The following is a 26,946-nucleotide window of genomic DNA, read 5'->3' as shown; positions in this document are numbered from 1 at the left end:
CACTGAAAACCTCGTCATTTCTTGAGAAAACGTTGATTTTCTTAAGTAATTTAGTAGTGTTTTTTTCACCCTATTGTTTTTTTTTTTGTCATATTGAAGATTTTTTTGCTATTTTTTGCCTAAACAGTGTCAGTCAGAGTGCAAAAATTGTCCCAAAGCCAAGGATTGAAGGTGTTGCCGTCATGTACATTTAACCAGTAAGGTTTAGTTTAATTTGGTTTCCATACTTATCAAGGGCAGGTGCAACGATTGAACACAGTGGCCTCTTGCTTTCACGTTTTGTGAACTATAAGACTTTGGGCAAACTGTAGGACATTGTTATGTAAAGACAACATGCAGTGCATATTTGATAAGGCAGTCCTTAATTTGGTAGATGGGTGTTTGTTTACATTATGATACTTTTACAAGGACTAAACTGGATCCACAGTGTGTGGTTCTAAGGAGCCATTTAGGCAACATTTAGCACCTGACCATCACACCAACAGGGACTTTAGTGACATAGTATTCAACTACATGTACTTCAATATTGGGTTGCCCCGTCTTTTGCAGCTTTAAGAGGCTCCGCTCTTCTAGGAAGGCTTTCCACAAGATTTTGGAGCGTTTCTGTGGGAATGAGTGCCCATTCATTAAGTAGCACATTTATAAGGTCAGGCACTGCTGTGGAAGAGAAGGCCTGGCTCATAAACTCTGTTCCAGTTCATCCCAAAGGTGCTAGAAAAAGGCCTTCCCCAGACTGTTGCCACAAAGTTGGAAGCATAGCATTATCCAAAATGTCTTTGTATGCTGAAGCACTAAGATTGGCCTTTACTAGAGAGAAGAGGCCTGGCCCAAACCCTGAAAAACAGCCTGTACCATCTGCTCCTCCACAAAACTTCACATGGCACAATGCAGTCAGACAGGTAATCTGACTGCTAAACAGAAAAAGCATGATTCATCACTCCACAGATCACGTTTCCACTGCTCTTCAGCCTGTGTCAGTGTGTTCTACAGACGACTGTAGTTCCTTACCGTCTTTTTTCAAAGGTGGCATCCATAACACCACCACGCTTGAAGTCACTGAGCTCTTATGGGATAGCTGCATGGCTAGGTGCTTGATTTTATACACCTGTAGCAATGATTGAAACTGAATTGACTGGTTGAAACACCATTCAAGAATTAAATGGTGTGACGAAATACTTTTGTCCATATAGTGTATATACTGAATCTATGCACATACACAGAATTATGCATTGTACGTACACGTGCATACAAAAGAACCCAGCATGTACATATGTACGAGATTAACAGGCCTGTGTAGGCTGTGTGTGAGCTTAGTATGTATTAATTTATCTCTAAGAAGCATTTTAAGTTGTTTTATAGCCTGCTGCGCTGGATATTTTCCCATAGCAATGTATAATTAACGTCGTAGAAAATTATTTCCACTGTGGTGCTTTTTTTTGCGTCACAATAGACTACTTATGGCAATTCTACTGCCTTTGTGGGGGGGGGGGGCTATCCGGACACCCAGAGTTGCATCATTTACAAAAACATTACACTTTATTCAACAGTTAAAGCAATAATTATCGTAGTATCAGCATAGTTTAGCTACAGTTTTTTAATGATACAGAAAAGTAACGCGGCACTATCCAGCGGCGCTGCTCTAGCTATTTATAAAGTGCTTTATTTGGTGGTTTATACTTGTGTTTTAATTGTCGTTATCCACTCTGTATGTGTATCTATTAGTCATACTGATGTGTAGGCATACAGCAGTGAGCAGGGAGCGCCTCTCTTTCACTTCCAGGTGCAGCTCGCTGCGGTCCAGTCACATTTCAACACGAACTGCTTTCAGCCTCATAAATACGCATGCGCATTACGGCTGACCCCTCCGGTTTCTGCGTGCGGTGCCACGTTAGTAGCGGTAGACACAAAATACCAGCTACTCTCCCAACCTGAAACAAGATTAAAAGACAAAACGACGACCAATTTCCCCGTTGAATCGTACTCGTCCGTGTCTGCAGCATTTGTCTCCCTTTCAGGAAGAACACTCGACGGCAACTATGTTCAAGTTTTTGCTCATCTGCACACTGGCTGTAGCCAGCCGGGCTGAGATCGCCGAGGAAGAAGATGTCCTGGTGCTGAAGAAAAGTAACTTCGACGAGGCTCTTCAAGCTCACCCAAACATTCTGGTTGAATTCTGTGAGTATCAAGAGCTTGGAAATACCCCCGGCTTGCACCAGCTATCTTTAGCAGACTCAATGACGGCTTGGCTAGCTAGCTAAATTAAGCCTGCGGATGGGTTAGCATTAAACTTTGACACTTCTGACAAGTTGCTGTTGGTGGCTAACTCATTGGTGTTGTGTTAAATTTTGTATCCATGCCAGAATAAGTTCCACCTTGATGCCAACAAGCTATACCATAATGTTACAAAATACACTTGAGTGGTGTTTATACCGTTTGGTGTTTCTTTGTTGGAGTTTGCCCACAAAGTTTACAAGCTAGCTCTGCGTCTGTGAAGGGATCATTACCTTTATACGAAGGTTGGCTCAAAATAGTAACTAAACTTACATTATGGCCAGATATTATAGTATTACAAACCTCTGTGTAAGCATTTTGTTGTTTTGTTACTTATCTAAAGCTCCAGTTTAGGTCAGATAACTTGCAGCAGTGCATCTTATTGCATTCTGAGTAAAGTCTGAGAGAGTCTATCATCACTTTTATCACTTGATTACTATTGTAATAGTTTATTTATTGAGGTTGAAGTAGACTTAAGTGAAAGAAGTAGGCGAATCAGTGAGGTTTGCTCTTGTGTAGTTTCGATTGCCTGTTGTGGTTTCATTCAGCAAAACTGAGTTTTCATGCAGTCCATGATCTAATGCACTGCATTTAAATAAACTTTTAATTTTCCAGCTTTTTATTTGCCATAATGATAAGGCAGGATTTGGTGTCGTGCAGTAGGTTTTAATGGGACACTTCTTCGTAGCCTGCAGGCCCATCCCGCTTCACTTTTGTCATATTGTTGACCTGTTCACACATTGTTTGACAAATCCGTGGACCAGTCAGGGATGGCCCTGTGGGGAGACTCTCCAATGAGCTCAGAATGGGAGGGCTGAAGGCTTTGTTTGCCCACGTATAACTCAGCAGGGCGGGATCTGAACTGGGATGTGGAGCTAGGTTGACGTGTACTTAACAAAAGTTCAGCTGTGCGTTTACACCGAGTGTCGTGGAACAGGAAAGTTTTGTTCCTTGTCGAGAAATTAAAGTGATGAAATGCAGGTCTAATACCTCGACGTGTCACTTCTGATAGGGTTATGTGCTTCATATTAATGTCTAGGCACAATAGGACATTATGACTTCTAAATCCACATATAACACCACAGAAATGCAATTATTCTACCACGTTTGTTGTAGACTTCCAAGACAATGAGGATTTGTGTTTGTAAGTCTAAAATATGTTTTCTTTAAGTTAAACTTTTCTCTTTAACAGAAAACATGAATTACTTTTCCAAAATTTTACTTGAACCATATCAAGGTGTGAAGTAGACCTCCAATATTGACTCATTCTTACTGTTTTTGATCATTAGATGCCACCAATGTGTGTTTTTGCAGTTTTTACAGTTTGCAGGAGTTTGCTTGCAATTTTAATTTTGGAGTTCCTCTCCATTCAGTGTTAATTTTGGCAACTATTTTTAATTTTAGTCTTAGTCTTAGTCTTTATATGAAAAGTCTTAACTTTAGTCACATTTTAGTCATTTCTAACCTTTTAGTTGAAGTCAATGAAAACTCAAAAACATTGGTTTAGGCCATGAATAGTCCTTACATTTTAGTCTTAACTTTTAGTCCCAAGCATTTATTCTCTTGCCTAAATCTGGTTCCAAATCACGCTAGTGTGTTCTCTGCACCCTGCAAAACCTGGGGTCCCTGCTTTCTACAGCTGAGAGGCAGAAGAGCTACAGATGCAATGTTTTTTGACAGATTTACCCACAGTGGAGAAATATCATTGATTTTGAATGTCCAATGAAAATTTCAGTACATTCTAGTATAGTTTCAGTCATCTTGATGAAAACTAAACTTACTTGTTGTCAGTTTTAGTTATCACAGATCTATTTTGTTAGTCTTAGTCTAGGTTTTGTCATTAAAGGAAGGCTGTCAATAACCATTTTTAGTCAGTTTTAGTTGACTAAATTAACACTGTCTCCAGTGCACATTATGTACAAAACACAGGTATTTTGTTTTTAAAGTGACAGTATTATTTATTCTGTTGATCATTATTGTGACAGAGATTGCATTCAGTGTTCCTTCATCTCCTCAAAAAAGTTTTGATTCTATTTTCTAACTTTATGATTATAAAATTCCTGAACATGTTTTAAACTTGTAAGAGGTCTGAAATTGTAGATGGCACTTGGACCCAGGCATGTGTGAATACAAGAGAAGGTAAAGAAGCTGGGTAAATGCAAGTTCAAGGAAATTTGACTTCAAGATATGTAGTCTTATACTTTGATTTAAAAATAAAGTTACTAGTGGCAGGTCTTAAATATGACCAGGCTCTTTGACTTGTCCTCAGCTTGACATGTCCTTATTCCTTTTTTGTCTTCTAGCCAACCTTATACAATGTTAATCCTCTTCCCCCACAAATTGTTGCATAAATATTTTCCATAATTTTGGAAATTCAGTGTTGGATGTTCTAAATGTCCTGTAGGAGGACCCTAGACCCCTCTGTGAATTTGGCTGACTTACTGTGTTTTAAAAAACTCTGTACCGTTGTGAAACACTAGTCCAGTTCTCTAACATCTGGTTGAACACTGGTTGTCCACTTAAAGCTCCTGCAGCACACCCTTATTTTAACAGGTCTTCCCTGACAAAAAGTATTATTCTGCTTTTTTAATAAACTGTTTGAAATCAGCTCAGCACCAAAAATGCATTATGGTAAATATCAATATACTGTGTATTGATAGAAGAAGGCCAAAGCTCTTAAAGTCCAGAAACTGTCAAAAGCATTGATGCTACAAGGAGCTAAAATTTATCTTCTTAGGGGTCTATTAAAGTGTTAAGTGTTTAAATGGGAGGTGGAGTGGATACTTCTGCCAGAGCAAATCAAACATGAGCTCATAGATTTTTCTGGTTCCTGGGCAAATGAAGAAATATAGATTGCCAGTGTCAGTTGCTTGTTAAATCTGCATCTTTAACTTGCTTTGGTTCTCTAAAGTATTTGAAGAAAATTCCATCTGGATTTTTGTCCCAGCCTCTCATCTGTAGTTGCTACTCAACAATAATGTGAATCTTGGCTATGCTCTCTGCTTATTTTTCTCTTCTAAACTTCTACAGATGCCCCCTGGTGTGGCCACTGCAAGGCCCTGGCTCCAGAATATGCTAAGGCCGCCGGCATGCTGAAGGCCGAGAGCTCAGAGGTCCGCCTGGGAAAGGTGGACGCCACAGAGGAAACCGAACTGGCCCAAGAGTATGGTGTCCGAGGGTACCCCACCATCAAGTTCTTTAAGGGTGGAGAGAAGGAGTCACCCAAAGAGTACTCTGGTGAGTATTACTGTCATTTTAATTTGTGCAGACAAACTTGATTGTAGCGGGACATGAGCCCCCGCTACAGAGAGAGGCCCCGCTTAATTTGCATGTTGTCTCTCAAATCCCTGAACCTTGATCTGTTCATCGTAAAGAGAGCAATGCAGTATTTCACAAAACAAGTCTCAAATGATATTTCAAACATTTTTAACCCACACATGAATTATCCACAAAGGCCTTCACTTTGAAACAGATGAGCCCGGTTATTAAAAACCTGTAACACAGAAAAAGCAGTGTCTCATTTAAAAAGGGGCTTTTCTAAGATCGTCTTTGACAGAAACTGGAATCAGGAATACCCATAATCCGTTCTGCTGTCAGCTTTTTTTAGGTTAGGATTACTCCAGTGTTTACAAGTGTGCTAGATAATTAAAAGCAGTAGAAACACTCATTCTTTTGCTCTTCAGTGGGGAGTCTGGAGCAATGGCAGACAAAAATCCTAAATGTTGAAGGACCGTCGTGATACTTGGATTTTAGAGATGCATGACATTGGATTTTGCAGATAACTAATATACTGATATTTCCAAATTAATTTTAGCTGATACAAAATCAATCCCAATGTATAAATGTACTTCAGGCCTAAAACTCTGCTCTCTAACTCTGAAGTGTTTTTTCAGATGAATGTAGGTCTGTTGGTCCTGTCTGAAACTCCTTCTTTGTATATATAGCTGATATTTACAGCTGTTAATACTGGCAGAAATCTTCCTATCTGCCGATACGCAGATTAACTTTTCAAAATAGTATCTGTACTGATATCATGGAATAATACACTGCATGCCTACCAAATTAAAACTCTGATATGTTACTAGTAGGGCTGGGAGATCAAGTCAAAAAGTTGAATCTCTGTTTTATTCAAACTCAATTTCTGATTTTTAAGCATTTCCTTTTTTTAATTGAAACATAAACTACTCAGTCAGTTTTTTATTTTATTTTATTAAAATCGTGTTTAAAAAAGTAAACAGAGTTCTTCTACAGGTTAAAGTGTAGGCTGTAAACTTGTCTAAAATTGCTCTATGGAAACCTTGCAAAGCAGGTGGATATGCCTGTTTCCTTATTTTTCACTGGCAAATCCATCTTGCAAAGCTCCTGTCTGAACCTTTTGGTCCCTCCAGGCTAGAAAGTGACAGGACCAATCGGCATCAATGGGCATTACTCTCAGGCGCGGCGGAGCCATAACGAGCTTAGCGTGGATGCTGCCAAAGTGCCAGTTTTATCAGAACTTGACGACATTTCTTTGGTAAAAGAAGAAGAAAGAACAGCAGTGAATTGTTTTCTTTTCAAAAATGACCAAAGTCATGTACTTACATGTCTATAGCCGCCATGGTTTGCGTTATTCCTCAGTAGCTGCGCACGCGCTCCTCGATAGCGGCTGATTGGCCGATAAAGATGTGACAAACAAAACGTTCATCCAATCACACTCCAAATTTTTTTTTTTAAATCCTCTGCCCTTTCCCAAACGCTTAGTATTGAAGGTTTTCCAGATGGATGTGTGAGACCAATCCATCTGGCGTGTCAGGTTAGCTCTATGGGGGATATTTACATATACGCTCAGCCTCTTAATGGTTTTATCTGATGAAGAAACAGGCTGAAAGTAATGCTGATGTGTTGCTATGCAGGAAAACAAGACGATCATAAAAATATTATTTCTTTATTTGTATTTTAGTGCGTGTCCTCTCTGCCACAGAATCAGATGAAAATTTTATCACACGGAAGAGAAATACATTGGATTGTATTATCTATAAAAAGGATTTAGAGTGAGTGATGTGATTGATTTTATATATTTCTTAGTGTGTTATTAGCAATTACACATGATCAGCATGTTGACTGTGTTGCCAGAACTGACATAAAACTAAAGTTTCTGACGGTGGCTTTTACTTTTGGTATTGTCACTGTGATAGAAAACCTTCAATTTTCCAAAATACATCCCCCCCCCCAAAAAAAACATGAATTGATTGACTTGACTTCTTTATTTGAGAGGATCATATTTCTCCTGAGTGGGCGTGGCTTAAGCTCATTCAACAGACACGCCCACACCATCCTGGAGCAGATTTTACTGCCTCATTTTTCTTGATTTGAAGCTTAATTTCAGGCAGTGTAGCCCCAGTCATTGTAAATTAGCTGGATAATACGTCATTATTTATTCATTAAAGACATCAGAAAACAAATTTAGGGAGAAGTCTCATTTTTAATCGAGCTGAGGTGCAGAAAACAGAAAAGATGCAGAAAATAAGGCAGGAATTTTTAAAATCATCAGAGATGGCTAGGAAGCGTAAAACGGGATGAAAAACAATATGAATGGGTAAAATGGCCAAAGAAATCAATGAAACGATATGAAATAAAGTGCTTAAAAATTCAGCAAGATCACCAAAAAAGACTTGTTTTGGTTTTAGCAGTAATGATGTAATCATGTTAAAAATTTAATGGAGCACATTCAAAGTATTTGGTGCATATTTACAGAATGCAGTGGCTTTGAAATGACACCAAAAAATACTTTTTATGTCATTAAAAGAATTAGATCTGGCAATCTTAGGCAAGCCTCTTTTCACTTTCATCATTCTGGAAATATGATCTGCACAGCAGCATAAAAAGTAAGTCAGCCAATCGGCTTTAAGTAACATGACTGAGACTGTATGAGGGCTGGGCTTTCCCTGCACGTTTCTCTCATGCTGACTGAGCAGGCCAGAGGTATGTGCATTTCCTCACGTCGCCTCTTCTTCCTTGGCCAGGCTCTTGGTGGAGAGGAGAGTAAGCCGGGAAGGTTTTATGTGGGTGTTTTTAAATGACTACCCTGACTTCAGTCCAACTCTAGAAACTCTCGTCTCTCACGCATTGCCTGAGTCCTCAAAGTACTGAACCAAAATTACATGCTGTATCACTTAATCAATGTGTGTTTCTCAGAGAAATTGCTGCTATATTGCGTCACTGGTTCAGTCTCACAGCCACATCCTAATCTTAAGTCCATGCTAGTTGCAGTAGACACTTGAAAGAGGTTAAATTAGTTTTTCAGCTTTACAAAGTGTGCAGGATTTTTATTTGTGGATTTAACTCTTGTATAACAAGGCGTCTCTGATTTGAGAAGAAAAATAAAAGAGGCATCCTTGTATTATCATGTGAAACTGTTAGTTGTTAGCCAGAATTTTCAGAAAAGGGAGAAAAAACAGTTCCTTTGTTAATTCACAGCTTTAGTTTGCAGCAGTAGAAAAAGAGCAAATTCATTTACACTTGTGCTCCTCTGAGGCAGTGCAGTATTTAAGCTGAGGTCAGGCACACCTCGGTCTGTGTGATGATGTCTGTGTCCACAGAGGAAGATGTGTCCCACTTTGCCTGAAAGAGTATTAAACCTGAACATGTCTGCTGTTTTTTTAAACTGTCTAAAGTTTTCAGGGTATGATTCTGGGCTTTTGCTGAGTCACTTTGTATCTTTTGTTGTTTTGCAGCTGGTAGGCAAGCAGATGACATTGTCAACTGGCTTAAGAAGCGCACAGGACCCGCCGTCGCCAGTCTGGCTGGAGTCACAGAGGCAGAGTCTCTGATCGCTGACAATGAGGTGGCAGTCATCGGGTTCTTTAAGGTATGACTCTGATTAAAAAATGTTAGCTGCATGGCCCCCAGCACTGTCCTGCTATCTATGGTGTTTTTAAGGAAAACTGAGGTTGTTGTCACACCTCTAATTCAGTTGGCCTGGTCAGGATCATGGACCAGTTTGTAAAATTGTTGCTTAATTATGTAAAGTTGGTCTGTGTTTACATGGGGACATTTACAAGCTGACCGAAATGTGCGATTTGCAAAGAAAACTCTCCCCTATTGGAATTTCATACAGTCTTTGGATAGATAAAGTATGTGGAGCTTTCATTCATCAACCTGAGATAAATACAAGTGCAATGAATAGTTTAGTTAGTTAACATATAAGCCCAAAACACACTGCATCACTTTATGTGACGCGCCTAAATTGCCATCCTTAGCGCACACTGGCAGCATGTCAACAGTCAAAGTCCCCACCAGCCAGGGCTGGGCCAGGTGCTTCAAGCTAGACCCCACTCAGGGCCCACCTCACCGTGTGAGCAAAAGAAAAGACGATAAGATTAGTGGTATTTCACTGGTGGTGAGGCCTCCCACTTATTCTAGAGTAGTGGCATAAATGACAGCGGTAGGTTTCATCTAGGTGCTTCTGGCGGCTGCTGATGTGGGGGGCGATTGTTTAACTCAGGCATTTAGAAATGGACGATGTCTATCCGCGATCCCTTGTACATTTATCTTAAGTAAAGTTCTTGTGTCTGCAGGATGCTGAATCTGATGGTGCCAAGGCCTTTGAGAAAGCAGCTGAAGCCACTGATGACATTCCCTTTGCCATGACCTCTGAGGATGCTGTTTATTCCAAGTTTGAGGTGTCAAAGGACGGTGTTGTTCTCTTCAAGAAGGTGATTATCCACACTTGGGTTTGTTTTAATATTTTAGTAGCATTGCCAAGTTATTTAAAATGTAAAATAACATGTCAGTTCATTTTTTCATTAGTTGTTTAAGAACTGATCTCAATCTTTATTGGCATGCACTGAAACTCATCAAAAATAGTTTAAGTTCATTGGACATGCCCGTGGGACAGGCACACAGGAGTATTACAGGTATGATGCTGCAGTGCACAGGAATCACCACAATACTTTTCTTTTTTCATGTAAACAGTAGGAGCATAATTTACTTCAAAATTTAGCCAAACAGCAGCGTTCATAATGAGGTCAGCCCCACCTGTCATAAGCTATTCATGTTTGTTTAACCACTGCTTTTCGAAAGGAGAACAGGAAATATGTGGAAAGAGTTTAGGGGATGTCCCACACCCAACACTTGCCAGGACTGGTAGATTCAGTGCCCTGTGTGATGTAGACTGTAGACTCTGCACACAGGGTTTTGATACCAAGGTTGGACACAGTTGACTGTGGCCGTCACAGGTGCACAAAAAGTATAAATAATGTACCATAATAGGTTTTTAGTGGATCTGGATAAGCCTGTAATAAACTCTCTTGACACACAGAGGCATTAACAGCCAAGCTGCTGAAGACACCCAAGTGTTTTGATATACACCTCAGTAATCTGATAGTGTTCACTTTATAGTATCCCCTCTCTGCTGCTAATCTCGGCACGTCTGAGGCGTTCCAGTGTTCCAGTCGTGAGCCCACCTTTAGGCCAGTTTCTGACCCGCCCAGCAAATGGCCAAGGCACGTGGAGCCAAAGCTGAGAAGTGGCAGAGTGTTATGAGGTGTAGCTTTACATTTATCAAGCAGCACACTTGAGTGTATCAGCTCAGGGGACGAAACGGTTACCAGTATTAAGGCTAACTGTGATGGAAAACTCACTACGGCTATCACACTGTTCAGATTTTAATTCTTATTAAAACCATGTATGATAACTGACTGACTAACACACAGCATATACTCTAGGTTTGTTTTCTGAGGTGAACTGGAAAAAAACATTCACAGGTTGACTGGGGACATAGAGATGTTGCTGTTCCTCTCCTTCGTTCAGGATTTGCACTATTCAGACAAGCAAGTAGCACTTTAGCAGCAGGCTAATCAATTCATAAGCTCAATGCTCATCAGCATCATGAATCAAAATGAGCCAAAATGCAGAACCTTCCACAGTCAGCTTGAAAACAACACTTGACTATGGAAGTAGCATGCACCCCCCCAATGTTGATTTCAGCAAAATAAAAGTTAATAAACTCACTTAACAAGCTAACAGGAAGTTAAAGTGTATTATGATGTGTTCACGACATGTTTAGCTCAGTAAAATGATGAGAATTTTTTTGCAGAAAATTATTTATTCCCTTTTTGATACTGCTAAAAATTATATTTTAAATATAAAGAAATGTGAGTATTGTTGCATCTCTAATAAGTTCCTTGTTTTTCCAGGTGTGTTTTAGATTTTATTCGTTTATTTATGTATTAATTTTGTTTTTACATTTTTAACAAACATCACAATCTGTTTGAAAATTTAGAATAATAATAGAAAAAAATCCCTTCTCATAAAAAAAACATTCACTGAGAAAAATAAATACATTAATAAATAAAATAGATATAAAATATGTAGTAAAAATTGAAAACGAGTATTCCCACATATTCAGAAATAATACACAGATGATTTTGTTTCTGAAATTTAAAAACAAACGTACAATATTTGTTCAATTTTAAATAAACCAAGAAAGATTAAATTATTATTAAAATGAGATCCCTAACAGAGCTTGAGCTTGTCCATGTTATTGACTGCAGCCATTGCTTTTAAAATAGGTCAGAGATCATGCAGCTTTCTTATCAGCACAACCATATCTCAACCATCTGTGGATTTGGCACATCGGGTCAAAGTCCGGTTTGTCCGTCACTAAAACAACGAATCTTCCTGGTTGTATGAGGGTTATCGCTTAAGTTGAAGCCCTTCCTTCTTTTGTTCACAATGATGTTTATTCACTCATCCTGCAATACTTTGATGTGCTAAAATAAAAATTTCATTTTTCCATTTTCTGCTTCCTCCTCCTCGAAGTTTTGTGACACCTTTTAAGATGTTGTGTACTCTGAGAGAAAATCATTTGTGGCTAAAAACAAGATCAAATGTCTGACTACATAGTGATGACAATAACAACCTTTGGCAGCACTTTTGTTTTCAAATTAAAACAGTTTAATATTTTTAAGATAACTGAGAGGCTGATTAAGGAGTTGATATAGACAAATGATGCTTGTGTCCAGCCCTAGTTGTTGAAGAAGTTTTGTATTTCTACTTAAAAATTGATTTGAAGTGTTGAAAAATGAATATCTAATAAGTTATGATATATAAAGTGTATTCAGACCCCTTTCTTTTTTCAGTGTAATGTTGCAGCCTGATGCTACTGTCAAAAAAACTAATTTTAATTCTCTTTAATCTATACTCAGTACCCCGTCATAAAAAGATGAAAAATAATTTTACATTTTTTGCAAAGTTATTAAAAATAAAAGAACTTAAATTTCACATTGTCATTGTCAAGTACTGCCACAACACTGTAAATTTAGCTCAGGTGACTGGGAAGTATTCAACGTTTATTTGTCAATATTAGTTATTACACAGCTAACTTTTTTTAATGGACCTGATTGATTTGCATAATAGTTTTACTCAATCCTTTGATCTGTATTTTAATCAAACGATTATGCAGCCTTGGCTTCCTCAGCACAAACAACAAACTTAAAAATATCTCAGGCTTTGAGCTATCAATGATCTTCTTTCATTTTGGCACACAGACCAAAGCTAAGCCCTCCCACTCTCATTGTCTGGTCTCAGATGTATGTCTGTAACTTTACCCTGATACAAACACTGCTGTCTGGTGGGATCCCCCCTCCTCCCTCCCTCCCTCCCTCTCTCCCTCCCTCCCTCCCTCTCTCCCTCTCTCCCTCCCTCCCTCTAATGTGTTAATCAGCAGCAGGGGTCTTGCACTTGTTTATTGCAATGTGGGGTTAGAGGTTTAGATTTCAGAGCCTTGGTGAGTGTCCACAAGCCACCAACCAAATATGCTTTTTCCTATTGTGTGCCAGTAAGAGCTGCAAGAATAAACCACAGCTATTCTTAACACTCAATAAAAGTCCACTTGGGCTTCTCGCTCCTTCCTCAACAGGGGTTACAAGGGTATTTCAAAGTGCTTTGTCCAGTAAATCTATATTTGGTGTTCATAGGCAGATTAGATTGTTGGATAATGATTGTTGCTTAATATTTCCTCTACAGTTTGATGAAGGCCGTAACACTTTTGATGGAGAGCTGACCAAAGAGAACCTCCTGAAGTTTGTCAAGTCCAACCAGCTGCCTCTGGTCATTGAGTTCACAGAGCAGGTAAAGACTGAGCTTATCCACTCATGTCATTCACTATCAACATTATGTTTCTTTGTCAAGTCTTGGTATGATCAACTGTGTTATGTTACTATGTTAACTTGCATGTTTATCCCTTTTTCCTGCAGACTGCTCCCAAAATCTTTGGTGGAGACATCAAGTCCCACATCCTCATGTTCCTGCCCAAAACTGCCAAAGACTTCCAGGACAAAATGGACGAGTTTAAGAAGGCTTCAGAGGGTTTCAAGGGTCAGGTGTGTGAATTACAATTTTAATAATAAAATATAAGGCAACAAAATTCAGGCAGCAAGAGTTGGCTGTAAACCAGGTATAGAAATGGCCACTTGCTTAATCCTGCTTAATTGTAACCAGTGTTAAAAACCATAATGGGTTGTTTGCTAGCATATGATTCTGATTGGCTGTTGGGGGCCAGGAAGCGGGAGACAGTCATTAGGAATGAATGGGAATGGAGTCTTCTAGCCAGATGAGGGGAGACGAGAGTCTAGAGGGGTCTTGTACTGACCTAAGAGGCTAGCTGAGCCCCTTTTAAAATATTTAAAAATACACATTTTGTCACAAATATGCTTCTAATCTATCTGCCATAGTGCATAAACAGAGAAACATGATATGGATAAAACTTCTTCACCAAGAGAAGCTTATACCATACGTACATATTATATATACCGGCTTACAGTAGAATTGGGCTTTCCCCCTAAAGATTGCAAACCCATGCTGAAGCAGGTTGGGAGAAACATGAAATCATCTTTTCCATTTTGTGAAGCTTTTGGTGTAGCTCTATGCTCTTGTTTTCTGATGAAACTGCTGCGACATCCAAGATAATTGTTGCATACTGGTGGCAGCCATTTCCATTGACTTCCAGTACAAATAAACCCCGCCCATAGCTACTGCCTCGTTCTACTCAAATGACGCTGTTTGGTCTGAACGGTGCAGATTGAAACTTTTCAAGATGGATTTGCCTGATGACAGACTGGCAAATCCATCTGATCTGCAAGATTAGAAAAAACTATGATGTTTACCAAAGCTGAGAAATAAGAATACAAAATATTTTCACATGTCCTAAAACTGGATGAAAGTAAGTCTGCACCAATTTTTTAGGATATGATACGTTTGATAAAACTCCATGAAAAGGCAAACTATCAAGCAAAATACAAACATAGACTAAAATCGGAATATTAAACGAAAGAAATCATGTTTTTTTGTTGTTGTTGTTTTTTTCTAGCAATTATTTAATAATGGCAGTTAAAATAACTTTAAGGACATCAGGAAATGCTTCGACATATATATTTTTCATTTTGGTTCTAAATGTTTTCACACTAGTCATTTATCTAGTAATTTAAATAACCAACACCTAAGACTATTCAGATTCTGGGTCTGTAAAGCATAACCAAACCAAAGCCTATAACATGACTGTGTTTTTAGGCATTTCTTTCAGGTTAAATCAGACTTTGCTCAGCCAAAGTATTTTCAGTAACATGGTACCATGTCTTCTCTTTGTCTAGATCCTGTTTATCTTCATTGATAGTGACGTTGACGACAACCAGCGCATCCTGGAGTTCTTCGGCCTGAAGAAGGAGGAGTGCCCCGCCATCCGCCTCATCACCCTGGAGGATGAAATGACCAAATATAAGCCAGAGAGCGACGACATCACAGCAGAGAGCATCACCAAGTTCTGCACATTGTTTACTGAGGGCAAACTCAAGGTGAGAAGAACCAGAATTACTTTCACATTCATGCTTGGTTTTTATAGTTTGTAGACTTCCAACAAGAAATCATGTTAATCTCAAGACTTGTCTGTTGAGCTACTCATAATAATGAGTTGACACTGCTAACAAAACACATTTGGTTTGACATTTTTCCTTTTTCTCTTGCAGCCCCACCTCATGAGTCAGGACATCCCCGAAGACTGGGACAAAAACCCCGTCAAGGTTTTGGTTGGGAAGAACTTTGAGGAGGTCGCCTTCGACCCATCAAAGAACGTCTTTATTGAATTCTGTAAGAGCCTCTTCTTCTCTGCAGACATTTTTATTTTAACAGCACATAAACAAACAGGGAACACCTGTTTTCAAAGGTGTATTTTCTTCCTGTCGGTTTCTCATAGCCAAGAGATTTGGCAAAGCCTTTAGCTTCAGTGTCTGAAACTTAAATCTTGCCCTTCCTTAGTTTGTCTGTGCTAAATCCTTTTCAGATGCCTAAGTGTTGACTCTAGGGGCTTTCATGCCCTCTTAGCACACTCACTGCAAATTAATTTATCACCAGACCCTGGTGTTAAACATATCCATTTAAATATAGCTACTGGATTACTTTTATTACTACCTCCATTCAAATTTGGACTATTTTTGGAGGAATTTTCCATCGCTCAAGGTTTAAATGCAGTTTATGGCCAGTCATGCTTGGTGGGGAAGGCCAGTATTCCCTGACAGGTGAGGAGGACAGTCTCTTTGCCAGTCAAAGGGGAGCGAGAGGCTGCATGTGACACGCTTATCGTGTGATCGCTTGCCTCCAGCTAGTCATAGAGAGTTTATAAATAAAGGGTTGAAGTACTCAAGGTGACGTCACACACTTTTTTTTGGGTAAATGCTTCTTAAGCCTCTGGATTTCATATTGGCCAACGTTTTTTGTGGGTCATTAGGCGTATCGCTTCCATTTCATGGCAGGATTTTAACCCTCCTGTGAAGTTTTGCCTTCAAATGAATACAGTTAGGACAAATTTAAATTCTGTGTGCTCAAACGAATAAGAGGTAGGCACGACAAAACACAGAAATTGTGAATGATAGCAGCTAGCAAGATAGCATGGTAAGGCATGAGGCGTGTGCCTCTACACATGTTTATAAAAGTCTTTGAGAAAATGCTTTTTTTGCCAGCTCCTAAAAATGCCATTAGTACCCTTAGCTTGTAATCGTGAGTGATTATAGTTAACAAACATCACTGGAAAACAGAGTTTCATTAGAACAGATTTCTTTTTTTTTTTCAGATTTCAGAAAGAAGAATCAAACAGTGTAGTGCCTTAAATCTCATTACATTTTGTTTGGAGAGATCACAGCATGATGTTGCCATGTGCAGGATGTCTCAACACCGGTTATCTCAAAACATTAGAATTTCAAGTAACAGTTCATTTTTTTTCATGTGATTTACTCCAGAAAATTAAATTTCCATATATTCAAGATTTAGCTCCTACAAAGTGACACAGAGGTTTCCTGAGCCTTAATTCTCTCACTCTGGTTCAGCACACACAACAACAATCATGTGGAAAAATGCTGACTTGACTCCAGAAGATTGGAGATCAAAGGCACCCTTCACAATGAGGGTAAGCCACAGATGATCACTGCTGAAAGGGCAGGCTGTTCTCAGAAACTGTATTGAAGCATAGTGTTGTCACACAAAGCAGATTCAAGAACTTATGGGAGCTTCACTAAGAGCCGACTCAGACAGAGAAAAGTGAATAAAAGTAAATCACATGAACAGGTGAGGTAGACTTTGGGCTTCTCTCAGAAACTCACCTAATAAGGCCAACAATGTAACACTTCAACAAACAAAGTACAATATCGACTACAATGTGCTAATTAAAATAAAATGCACATTTTAAAAAAAGCGGGTAAAACAGTGATAACTGTACCTGAAAATAACGGTAAGAATAATAATAGTAGGCATAACAAAGTCCACACTGTATTGACTATTCATTATGAAACTTTGCTGACATCAAAGCATTTTTGAGCCTCATTTTGTATCGAGACAAAGTGTTCTTAGTGTCGAGCCATCCCTGAACCATAGATGCTACAAGCTTCACACCTGGACTAAGGAGAACAAGAACTGGACCTTTGCTCAGTGGTCCAAAGTCCTGTTTACAAATGAAAGTAGATTTTGAATCTCATTTGGACATCAAGATTCGAGAGTCTGACGGAAGATCAGGGAGGCACAGAATCCAAGATGCTCAAATTCCAGTTTCTTTGGTTTCCACAGATTTGGCAAAACCTCTAGCTTCAGCGACTGAAACTTAAATCTTGCCCTTCCTTATTTTGTCTGAGCTAAGCCCTTTTTTTAAACGCCTAAGGCCAGCCACACACTAGATGATTTTAAAAATCTGAAACACTTTTAAAAACATGGGAGACCAAAGACATAAGGACAATTTGAAACGATTTTTCATCATTAATCCTCTGAACGCACACACTAGATGACTCAGCCAGACTGTCAGATCACTGGACACTACACACCTGCTGACCTGCCAATGTCTTCGCGTGATCACATGACTTCAGAACAAAAACAAACACTGATGTCTGTCGAAATGTCCTCTTGCTGTCTCTCCACAACAGGCTGTCCTGGCTCGCGTTACAGGTGCAGCAAAAATTATAAAGCAAGGGAAAGACTCAGGATGAAATCCTGGCGACGATTTGGAGCAGTAAAATAATTGTGTTGACACCACACACATGCAGACTACTTTGGACAAATTATTGTTTGCTGGGGCGCCACTTGGGATACGCCCATTCAATCTTTGGAGGAGGGAAATCTTGCCTCAAATCGGGCTTAAAATCCTGCAGTGGTTGGCCGGCCTTAGAGTTGATTCTCGGCACTCTCATGCCCTCAGCACACTCACTGCAAATTATTCTACAGAGATTCTCTGTCAAGAGGAAGATGAGGGACGTCAGACTTGACAATATAGATGAGCTGAAGACTGCTATCAGAGCAACCTGGGCATCTTAACACCCCAGCAGTGCCACAGACTTATTGGCCTCATGCTACATTGCATAGATGCAGTAATCTGTGTAAAAGGAGCTCCAACCAAGTACTGAGTGCATAAATTAGCACAAAATTCTGTATGATAAATCATTAATTTGTGCTGGTGTTTTGGAATATACTTACTTTTGAGATATTAAATTTTTGATTTTTGTGAGCTATAAATTGTAATCGACATAAAACAAACAAAAGTCTTGAAATATTTCACTTTTCAGTGGTGAGTTTAGAATATTTGGACGTTTCATTTCTTGAATTGAATTGCAGGGGAAAAAAACTTTCTTCATTATATTCTAATATTTTTAGATGCACCTATAGCATCCTTTTGTGACAGATTTTTTCATCACAGTGATTGAAGCAATGCCATTACTATTTTTGGATACCCTGGGCTACCATAATTCCACCCAATCTCAGTGTAATGTACAGACCAAACATTCAGATGCTCCAAACTGAAAGAAATTGCATTTAAGTGTATTCTTAATTTGATAACTAAATGAGTCCTCCAAGTGCACTTGACATTTGTCCATAATGACTAAACACTTAACTAACCTCGATTATTTTTGTGGTACTTCAGATGCACCTTGGTGTGGACACTGCAAACAGCTTGCTCCAATCTGGGACAAGCTGGGAGAGAAATACAAGGACAGCCCTGACGTCATCGTGGCAAAGATGGACTCCACAGCCAATGAGATTGAGGCAGTCAAAGTTCACAGCTTCCCTACTCTTAAGTTTTTCCCTGCTAGCGATGAGCGCAAGGTGAGAGCTTAGAACTTTCTAGAGAATATTTTCTAAACTCTCTTATGGACCAAATGCATCACAGTAAAAATAGAAGTATATTAGACATGTTTGATCTCTCTTATTTTCAGGATCATCTGTAAACATCTCTTTCTGTGATCTATAATCCTTGAGTTGACCTTCTTATTCCTTTCCTGCCTTTGCAGTTGTGAGTTATAGTGATCCCCCTGGTTATTTGGATCCAAAATTGCTGCCAATTTGGCCCCCCAGCATCATTAGTGACTCTTGATTTAGCACTTTTAGCACGTGCAGAAACCTGAGCTTGCTGGCCTCATTGGTTCCTGCACAATAATGTTGGTGTTTGGCTCTGGCAGATTTTTGTTAGATGACTTTGCTCCCAGTGAGACCGCAGCTTGCACCTGCCTCTCTCCATAGTGCTTCTTTACTGCCAAGACCTTCACATGCCAGTCCTCAGTCTCACCATCTTAAATGAGTGGTACATACAGGGGCTACCCCATAGTAAGTCCAGGGATTAGCCTGTGACCCCACTTGCATGAAGTATGCAGAAGACGCCGGAGAAGGCTAACACAGGATGAGACTGCGGTGGCAGCTATGAAGCGCTGTTAGAGCTGGATCAAATCAGTTTGGTTGCTTTTCAGATGTCCTTTGATTGTCCTTTTCATGCACTACCTTATTTTAGCAGTCTCCCCTCTGGCACCATTTAAACAGAGTGCATAAAGTTTATTGGCAGCTTTTAAATGGCATCATCAAGTGTTAGAGACTCTGTGATACCTTTTGCTTTTGTAAACAAATACATGCATTTATTAATCACCTTCATAGACTTTCTTTTAAGGTATTGATAAGTCAAAAACCACTGTGTTGATGAAAATGTATGTCTGATCAACAGGTCATTGATTACAATGGTGAGAGAACATTGGAGGGCTTTACTAAGTTCCTGGAGAGTGGTGGTAAAGATGGTGGTGCCCCTGCAGGAGATGATGATGACGATCTGGATGCAGAGGTAAGATCCCCCAAAATGAGAGTGTGCACAGTCGCACTATAAAACAGAACAACTAGAGCACATGTGTAGCCTCGAGGAAGAAGCTGTCATTAAAACAAAAATGATGTTGTTATAGGAGAAAATGTTTAAATCCATTGTACTGGGCCTTTCTTATGTTAAAGTTCATTGCCTTATTTTTGAGAAAGACTTGACTTATGCACTGAGTGCATGCTGGGAAATAGGGGTGTTAGCAATATGATTGCTTAATGTGTGAAATGAATGGTTGGATGAGCTCTTAACTGCCATAACCGTAAGTCACTAGATTTGCTTTTTTCACCATGGGAAGTAACATTTTTAAACCACACCAGGTATGTTAAGAGCATATCAACAAATACTTCTTAAATAAATGGTCCATCCAAGCTAGTAATAGCATTCACATGACGTCCAGCACTCATGGGACTGGAAAGAAAGGCTCCCTACTGCTGTACACTATCAAGATGACGGTCTCAGTGTCCATCTGTGTGTTTAAGCTGGTTCCACTTCTACATAATGCCATCAGAGAAGAGAAATCCATAGCAAATATCAGATTAATGCTGGAAGATACTCCTCTGTTCTCTAAGCCCAGTTCAGACCAAAGATTCATGACGAGCAGCTTTTAGAACATTACTGTTGACAGTTGCAGCAGTCTCTACTAAACTGTTGTAGATTGAATCAAGCCGTTTGATGTAGTAACCAGCAATTCAGCTTTTGAAGTTGCAGACCGCTGGTTTTAGCACATTGCAAGCACATAAATATGAGAAAGGTAAATATGAATCTTAGTTTATAAGGCAATAAATGCCAATTTCATTAGATCAGTGGTTCTCAACCTTTTCAGCCCGTGACTCCCAAAATAAAGGTGCCGGAGACCGGGGACCACCGCTGTACCTGAAGGTGGTTGAACACAGCCATGCACATTGAAGAATAGTCATGTGCAGACAAGGCTGTCCATAAGGGGGTATAAAGGGGATAGCTTACTGGGGCCCATGGAGGTCAACAAAATCATGGTCTATTGTAAAGTTAAGCTGTGATATCCATATTTTATATTTAACCTGAAAAAATAACTACTCTTATAAATAAACAAGTCTCTTTTTAAATAATTTATGTAGTAGAAAGCCCTCTTAGAAATATAAATCTATTCTGTTAAAAAAATAAATAAAAAAACAATTGAAATGGGTTAAAGATTGAAAAGATGGGTTAATGATGGCAAAAAAATGGTGGAAAAGGTGGTGAAATTGGATCTTAAAAGTAGCAGAAATGGGTTACAGTGGCAAAAATGGGCATAAATAGTGGTAAAAGAGAATTAAAAAGTGGCTGAAAAGGCTTTAAATTGGCAAAAATGGGTGGAAATTCGGTGAATTGGGAAGAAAAATCGATCTAAACTGGCAAAATAGTGCTAACTGAGAAAGAAAAAATAGGCAGATATTGGCAGAAACTGGTCAAACTGGCAACAATGGACATATCAGATAGTGAAATGTGGTTAAAATGGGGAGAACTGGACATAAAAAATGGTAAAATGGGGTTAACAGTAGCAATAATGGGTCAACAGAGGCAACATTAGGCTTATGTGGCAAGAATTGGTTTAAAAGTGGCATAAGCAGGTAAAAAAAAACTGGTGCAAAGGGTTTAAAATCGCAAAAATAAGTGTTAAATTGCAAAAACGTGTTAAAAATGTGGGGAAAAAGTGATGAAAACAGGTTAAAATTTGGCAAAATTGGTGTAAAGTGGCAACAGTGGAATTTAAAAAAGGTACTTCGTCTTTTTTTAGGGAATATGGAGACCCCCTTTTAGGGGGTCCCAACCCCAAGGTTGGGAACCACTGCATTAGAGAAGGTCATACTATTAATTCTGAAAATAATCACCCTTCATCTCTTTTCTCATCAATCCTCATGTTAATCACTGGTAATCACCATCGCAGCGTGGCAGTGAAATTTCACGGCACATATTAAAACAAAAATGCTTTACTAGATCCATGTTATTATAACAGAGAAATCTGCTCAGAATATTTAATTTTCCATGGACAAATGTAGCTCCTACAACCTTGAATTTCTCATGCATTACATCATAAAGCGCTGCATGTCCTGCTTACAAACGCAGCTGGAAAAAGGAGAGCCTACATTACCACTATATTTTCCTTTTTCACATTTATCTGCCTCTTGGACAAGATTAGGCCTTACATCTGTCTTTTAAAAGTTTAAAAACGGAAACTGCAGCCTATCAGACTCCTGTCTCCTCAATCAGCTGCTGAGCTTCTCTCAGTAGTCAGTGGTAACTGCTTCTGCTCCAAGTTGTGTTTTGCCCTCCATGCTAGTCATGTAAATGAAAGTAATGAATTGAAGGTTAGGCTATAATGATTGTTTCATCCTGTTCTGGTATGTTGTTTGAATTGAGTCTTTATAAAAACTCTGCTCATGGCTAGCCGCAATCTCAGGTACAGGTGAATGCACGTGTCCTAAAATGAAACTTCCTTTTGGAGGCATATTTTGCATCACATCTGAAGCTTCCCAGAATAGATTGAAGCAATGAACTCATGAGGATTGAAGAGTGCAACCTTAGAAGTGACCCACTTTTTTCTAACATGGGGGCTGCATGACTAGACCAAAGTGAGGCATAAGATTTGAGGACTGGAGTGTCCATGCTGCTTTCTAGAAAGTATGTAAGGAAGTAAAACTGTTTTTTACACGCTACAGATGCCAATGGATATAAAGGACATTCAGTAAAAGCTAGTGTGGGTTAATTTATGCAAATAACTTTGGACTAAACAGTAATTTGTAAAGATGTAAGTTAAGCTTTGACCCAATCTCTCATAACTCCATGTATGCCACAGCTACATGCATGCACACATGGGGGGTGATGTGGTCCGGCTCACTTGCAGTATCCCACTCTACTATTGTCACCACGCCCCCTTCTCAGAATTCTAATTGCAGCCAAGCTGAATGCTGTGTGCTAATGCCGTCTGCAGCTGTTGAAGCTATTTACTGGCGGAGACCTGAGCCTCTGATAAAATCTGCACGTGCAGCTTTGCAGTCAACATTAGGGCCTTCCTGTGTCTGGTGCAGCTCCTTAACTTGCCTATCCTTAGACTAGACATGAAGGAATGGCTGTGCAGAGAGAAGATGTCATCCATATACACAGTGAGGTTATTCTATAGATGGTATGGATTACGTAGCCTGCAGAGTGATGAATGATTTGTTTGTTCAGACAGTGGTTGTACCCTCCCAATGACCAGAGATTCAACCGCTCCCACAAGGCTTGGTGATAGAGTGAAATCCCATTTTTAATCAGTATTGAACTTTGTATACAAGTTAATGATGCTGCTGCCAATCTAAACATACATTCTTTTCATACATTATTGAATCTTGAACAAACCTAAAGCTTCATAAGCTTAAAATTTAAAATGTAGTTTTGAAATATAGTTTCAGGCACTACTGCTTAAGACTTTTTTCTTTGGTGCAGAAAGTTATAACAATGAAATACTACCATGTAAAGCATCTTTTAGTAAAATTGACCCATTTGGTGCTCTCCAGATGTCAAAAAGGCTTTCAAGTCTAGCTTGCCTTGTTTCTTCGGGGTAAGCTCTTTCTGGGATTCTGAGACCTCCAGGATTTTACCTGGCACTAGTTTACACTCCGTGTCAGTCTCTACTTCAGGGTACAACTTTATTAATGCTAGAGGAAATTCTTGTGTCACATTGCTCCAACATAACAGCCCAAGAAAGGGCAACAAAAAAGGGCATCAATAACAGAGAAGTACAAAAACACCAAACATAAAGTGTATTTAGTGTGAAGTGTAACATGGAATTGTCAGTGCGTGTATTGTTGTTCTGACGTAAACAGGATAAATATGTTTTATTTAAGTAACAGTCAAATTTAAACAACTTGATCTTGATATAAAACAGGGTAGTGGATTGATGATAAAAGTATGTGTGAATCCAACAAAATATGTGGTTCTCTGTTGCTTGCTGCACCAGCTAGTAACAGTATGAGGTCCACACTAAACTCTACGCTGAAACTAGTTAGGTTCAACCTGGCTTGTGTCATTGGCCTTTCATCTGGGAAACATTCCATAGAAAGTGTTCGGGAAGGGCAGGTCTTTTCACAAAATTCTCCGAAGGTGATTTGACAAAGTTCTCTGTCACATGCATTACAGGCCAATCAGAGCTACTACACAGAATGAGGTAGCAAGCATGTGTAGCTCCAATACTAACCTGAGCCCAACAGGAAAACCCTGCCATAGTTTATGAACAGTGGATCTTGATGTGGATAAAACTCATGCTGAGGCCGGTCAAGAGAGGAGTGGAAATGCCTTCGCTGCCAAAAAAGCTTTCAGTGTTGCTCTTTGCTCATATACCGGCTTAAAGTAAAACTGCTGAGCCCTGCCCGGAACTTTGGCAAACTCATGCCAGAGCAGATTTAGAGAAGAGCGAAAAACATCGTTTCTACACTAGCGTCTGCCTTTTTCTGCTTCTTTTCTGATTGAAAAAATAATAGAGGCTGCGTAGGACATTGTTTACAAAGTTTTGATGCATATAGGTTATAACCAGTGCTTTTACTTACAGCTTGTCTTAAAAAATGTTTTTAATTTATCTAAACTCTACTGTCCAAATTTACACGCGCGCACTACTGCTCCAATGTGTGCAGTGTCTTTCAGTATTATGTAGCCATTCATTTCAGGCATAACACAATCTATGATTTGAAATGTGTTGCTCAACATTCAGGGATTATTCAAATGTATAGAGTGCAGAATAATATCCCAGGAAAGGTTCATATCCAACATGAGACTTCTCCCCCTCTCATACTTTAATGTGAGGGTTGCTTGACTCATCTTCCTCTTCTGTCTGGTCAGCTGCAAATACGCACAGGTGACTGGGAGTTACATAGCCTGCATGTGCAATGGGACAACTAGGGGAGCTTGTTCTCAGGTTTTCTGTCCATGGACAGCTTACTTGGTTCATGCTGTCTATAGTAAACTATGATTAACAGTACGTATAGGACACATGAAGACAATATCACTTGCAGAATGTGATGTGCACCTCATTGCATTTTGGTATGAACTTGGAAAAAATAAGACTTGGCCATAAGATTTTTTTTTTTTTGCTGTTGTCTTGCAGCATCTCTGTTTTCCTTCAGAAATGTCAGTTAAACAGAGTACATTACAGACTTCACTCATTAACACTGGCATCAGGGGATAATCCACAAACTACCCGAGGTCCACAGGTAATTCTAGTCCCATGTGAGTAGTACTTTTAACTGCCCTTTCTTTCTTTTGTGTCTAGGATTTGGAGGATGGACAGGACGAGGACTCTGATGGCGAGGATTACGATGGACATGACGAGTTGTAAGAGCTTGCAGAGGAAGGAGAGAGAAAGGAGACGAGTCCTGCCCCAACCTTTCCAACCAGTCACCATCACCACACTCACTTTTTTGTGGACCTTCCCTGTCCTGTGAACATTAATACTTCCCCTTAAACTGCCTTTCAGTCGGTCAGTCAGCCGGCCTGCTAGCCAGCCCAACAGTTAGTCAGTCATTCTATCAGTGGCGGAGGTCTTTTTGCTGCCACATGTCCAACCTCACAACTTTTGGCCAGACTGGTCTTGTCCCACCTGGGGCGACTCTGTGGAACAGCGCGGCACCTCTATGGGAGACCTCAATGCCTTCTACAAAGCTCCACATCAGCTGTTTGCCTTGTATATTCGAAACCAAATGTAAAAATGGTATTGAGATCCAGTTTTCAAAATGTTTATGTTCATTTGAAAAATCCTTGCAAATATCCAATGTGGGTAAAGTTAACTGTAACCTGTATATGTAGGTAAGGGGGGGCTGCCAATGTTCTTTCCCTCTGATAGAATTTCAGAGGACCAGAGTTTTCTGCGGTGGTTTTGTAAGGATTGATCTCTCAGGGGACAAGGGGCCATCCTATAGATGTGTTTATTTTGCAAAGTCTTCACTGAATTAACCCCACAGAGCTTGTCCTGTGTAGCACAAAGAGCCCCCATCTGTAGCTGAGACCAATTATTTTCTTTCTTTTGGTGGGGGAAAGTCTGCTTTGTTTTCATTTTTCATTCCCATGTAGTTTCTCATTGCAGTCTCCTTCTTTAGCACGGCTACTGACTATTTTCTAAAAGGAACAAAAGTCAGCTTTTCTGGGGGAAATCCTATTTTATTTAATTGCTTTCACTTTGAGTTTATTTTGTTTTTTATCGTAGGACTTGTCATTTTTAACAATGTACTATTACGCCCAGCTGTAGCCAGTTGGCGCTGCTGGGGCAGAGTTGGCCCTTGGACACTCTCTCAGACCTGGGATGGTTTCTGGAGCCAGTACTGATAGGTCGCACTGCATTCATGCCTAATCAGAGATTTATTGGGGTTACTAAAGCAGACAGAGATTGGTACAGTTTACTGGTCAGGTTGGTCTGAGTGAAGTGTCTAATATATAAGCAGGGAGGGAACCGTTGCACAGCCCCACCCCTCACTCATACTGTACTTCCTTCATCCCCTGAGGCTCTACCCAACACCCTTGATGCCGCAGCAGTGCGTGTGAGTGTGTGTGCTGTGTGAATGGTGTAAGTGACTTGTTTATATGTTCAGGGTATCCATGAACAGGAGACTGAATGTGCTGTTTGGCAGGGCAGGGAGGCTTGAGTAGAGCGAGGAGATGTTGTACAGCAGTGGGGGGGAATTGACAAAGCATTCCATCATATCAAATTCTATGTGGAAAAAACGTGAAATGGTGGCCAATAAACAAAATCTTTACAAAAATAAATGGTCTTTTTTTGTTTTTATTGACCTGCACTTTTATATTGACAACAGACATGCAAATTAGAGGGTAAAACACCATCACAGTGATGCATCAACACATTGAATGATACACTTTATGGACAAAAGTATTTGGTCACACCAGATGATTATTGAACCCAGTAGTTTCAATCAGACTTGTTGCCACAGGTGTATAAAATCAAGCAACTAGCCATGCAGTGTCATTTGCAGACATTTGTGATACAAAATTGGTCGTTCTGAAGAGCTCAGTGACTTCAAGTGTGGTACTGTGAT

General features: G+C 39.6%; 1 protein-coding gene across 1 annotated transcript; it reads left to right on the top strand.

Moving 5' to 3' along the window:
• Positions 1–1,837: 1,837 nt before the first annotated feature.
• Positions 1,838–26,655, top strand: p4hb (prolyl 4-hydroxylase, beta polypeptide). The gene is made up of 11 exons (XM_041785137.1): positions 1,838–2,175; positions 5,302–5,508; positions 8,985–9,118; positions 9,828–9,965; positions 13,279–13,383; positions 13,509–13,634; positions 14,901–15,101; positions 15,273–15,393; positions 18,701–18,882; positions 19,769–19,882; positions 25,173–26,655. Exons 1-11 carry the CDS (start codon positions 2,037–2,039, stop codon positions 25,236–25,238), a joined length of 1,533 nt encoding a protein of 510 aa, XP_041641071.1. The 5' UTR covers positions 1,838–2,036; the 3' UTR covers positions 25,239–26,655.
• Positions 26,656–26,946: the final 291 nt, after the last annotated feature.

The sequence above is a fragment of the Cheilinus undulatus genome, linkage group 4, assembly GCF_018320785.1.
Source record: "Cheilinus undulatus linkage group 4, ASM1832078v1, whole genome shotgun sequence".
NCBI classification, from domain to species: Eukaryota; Metazoa; Chordata; class Actinopteri; order Labriformes; family Labridae; genus Cheilinus; species Cheilinus undulatus.
The sequence above is the reverse complement of the archived record's forward strand: the minus strand, read 5'-3'. Positions and strand labels throughout refer to the sequence as shown.

What these genes read in the sequence shown, in the direction of transcription:
- p4hb (XM_041785137.1), top strand. Translation starts at nt 2,037, where the DNA reads ATGTTCAAGTTTTTGCTCATCTGCACACTGGCTGTAGCCAGCCGGGCT. An exon ending in AAACATTCTGGTTGAATTCT is followed by an intron (nt 2,176 to 5,301) that starts GTGAGTATCAAG and finishes AAACTTCTACAG; the next exon opens with ATGCCCCCTGGTGTGGCCAC. An exon ending in CAGTCATCGGGTTCTTTAAG is followed by an intron (nt 9,119 to 9,827) that starts GTATGACTCTGA and finishes TTGTGTCTGCAG; the next exon opens with GATGCTGAATCTGATGGTGC.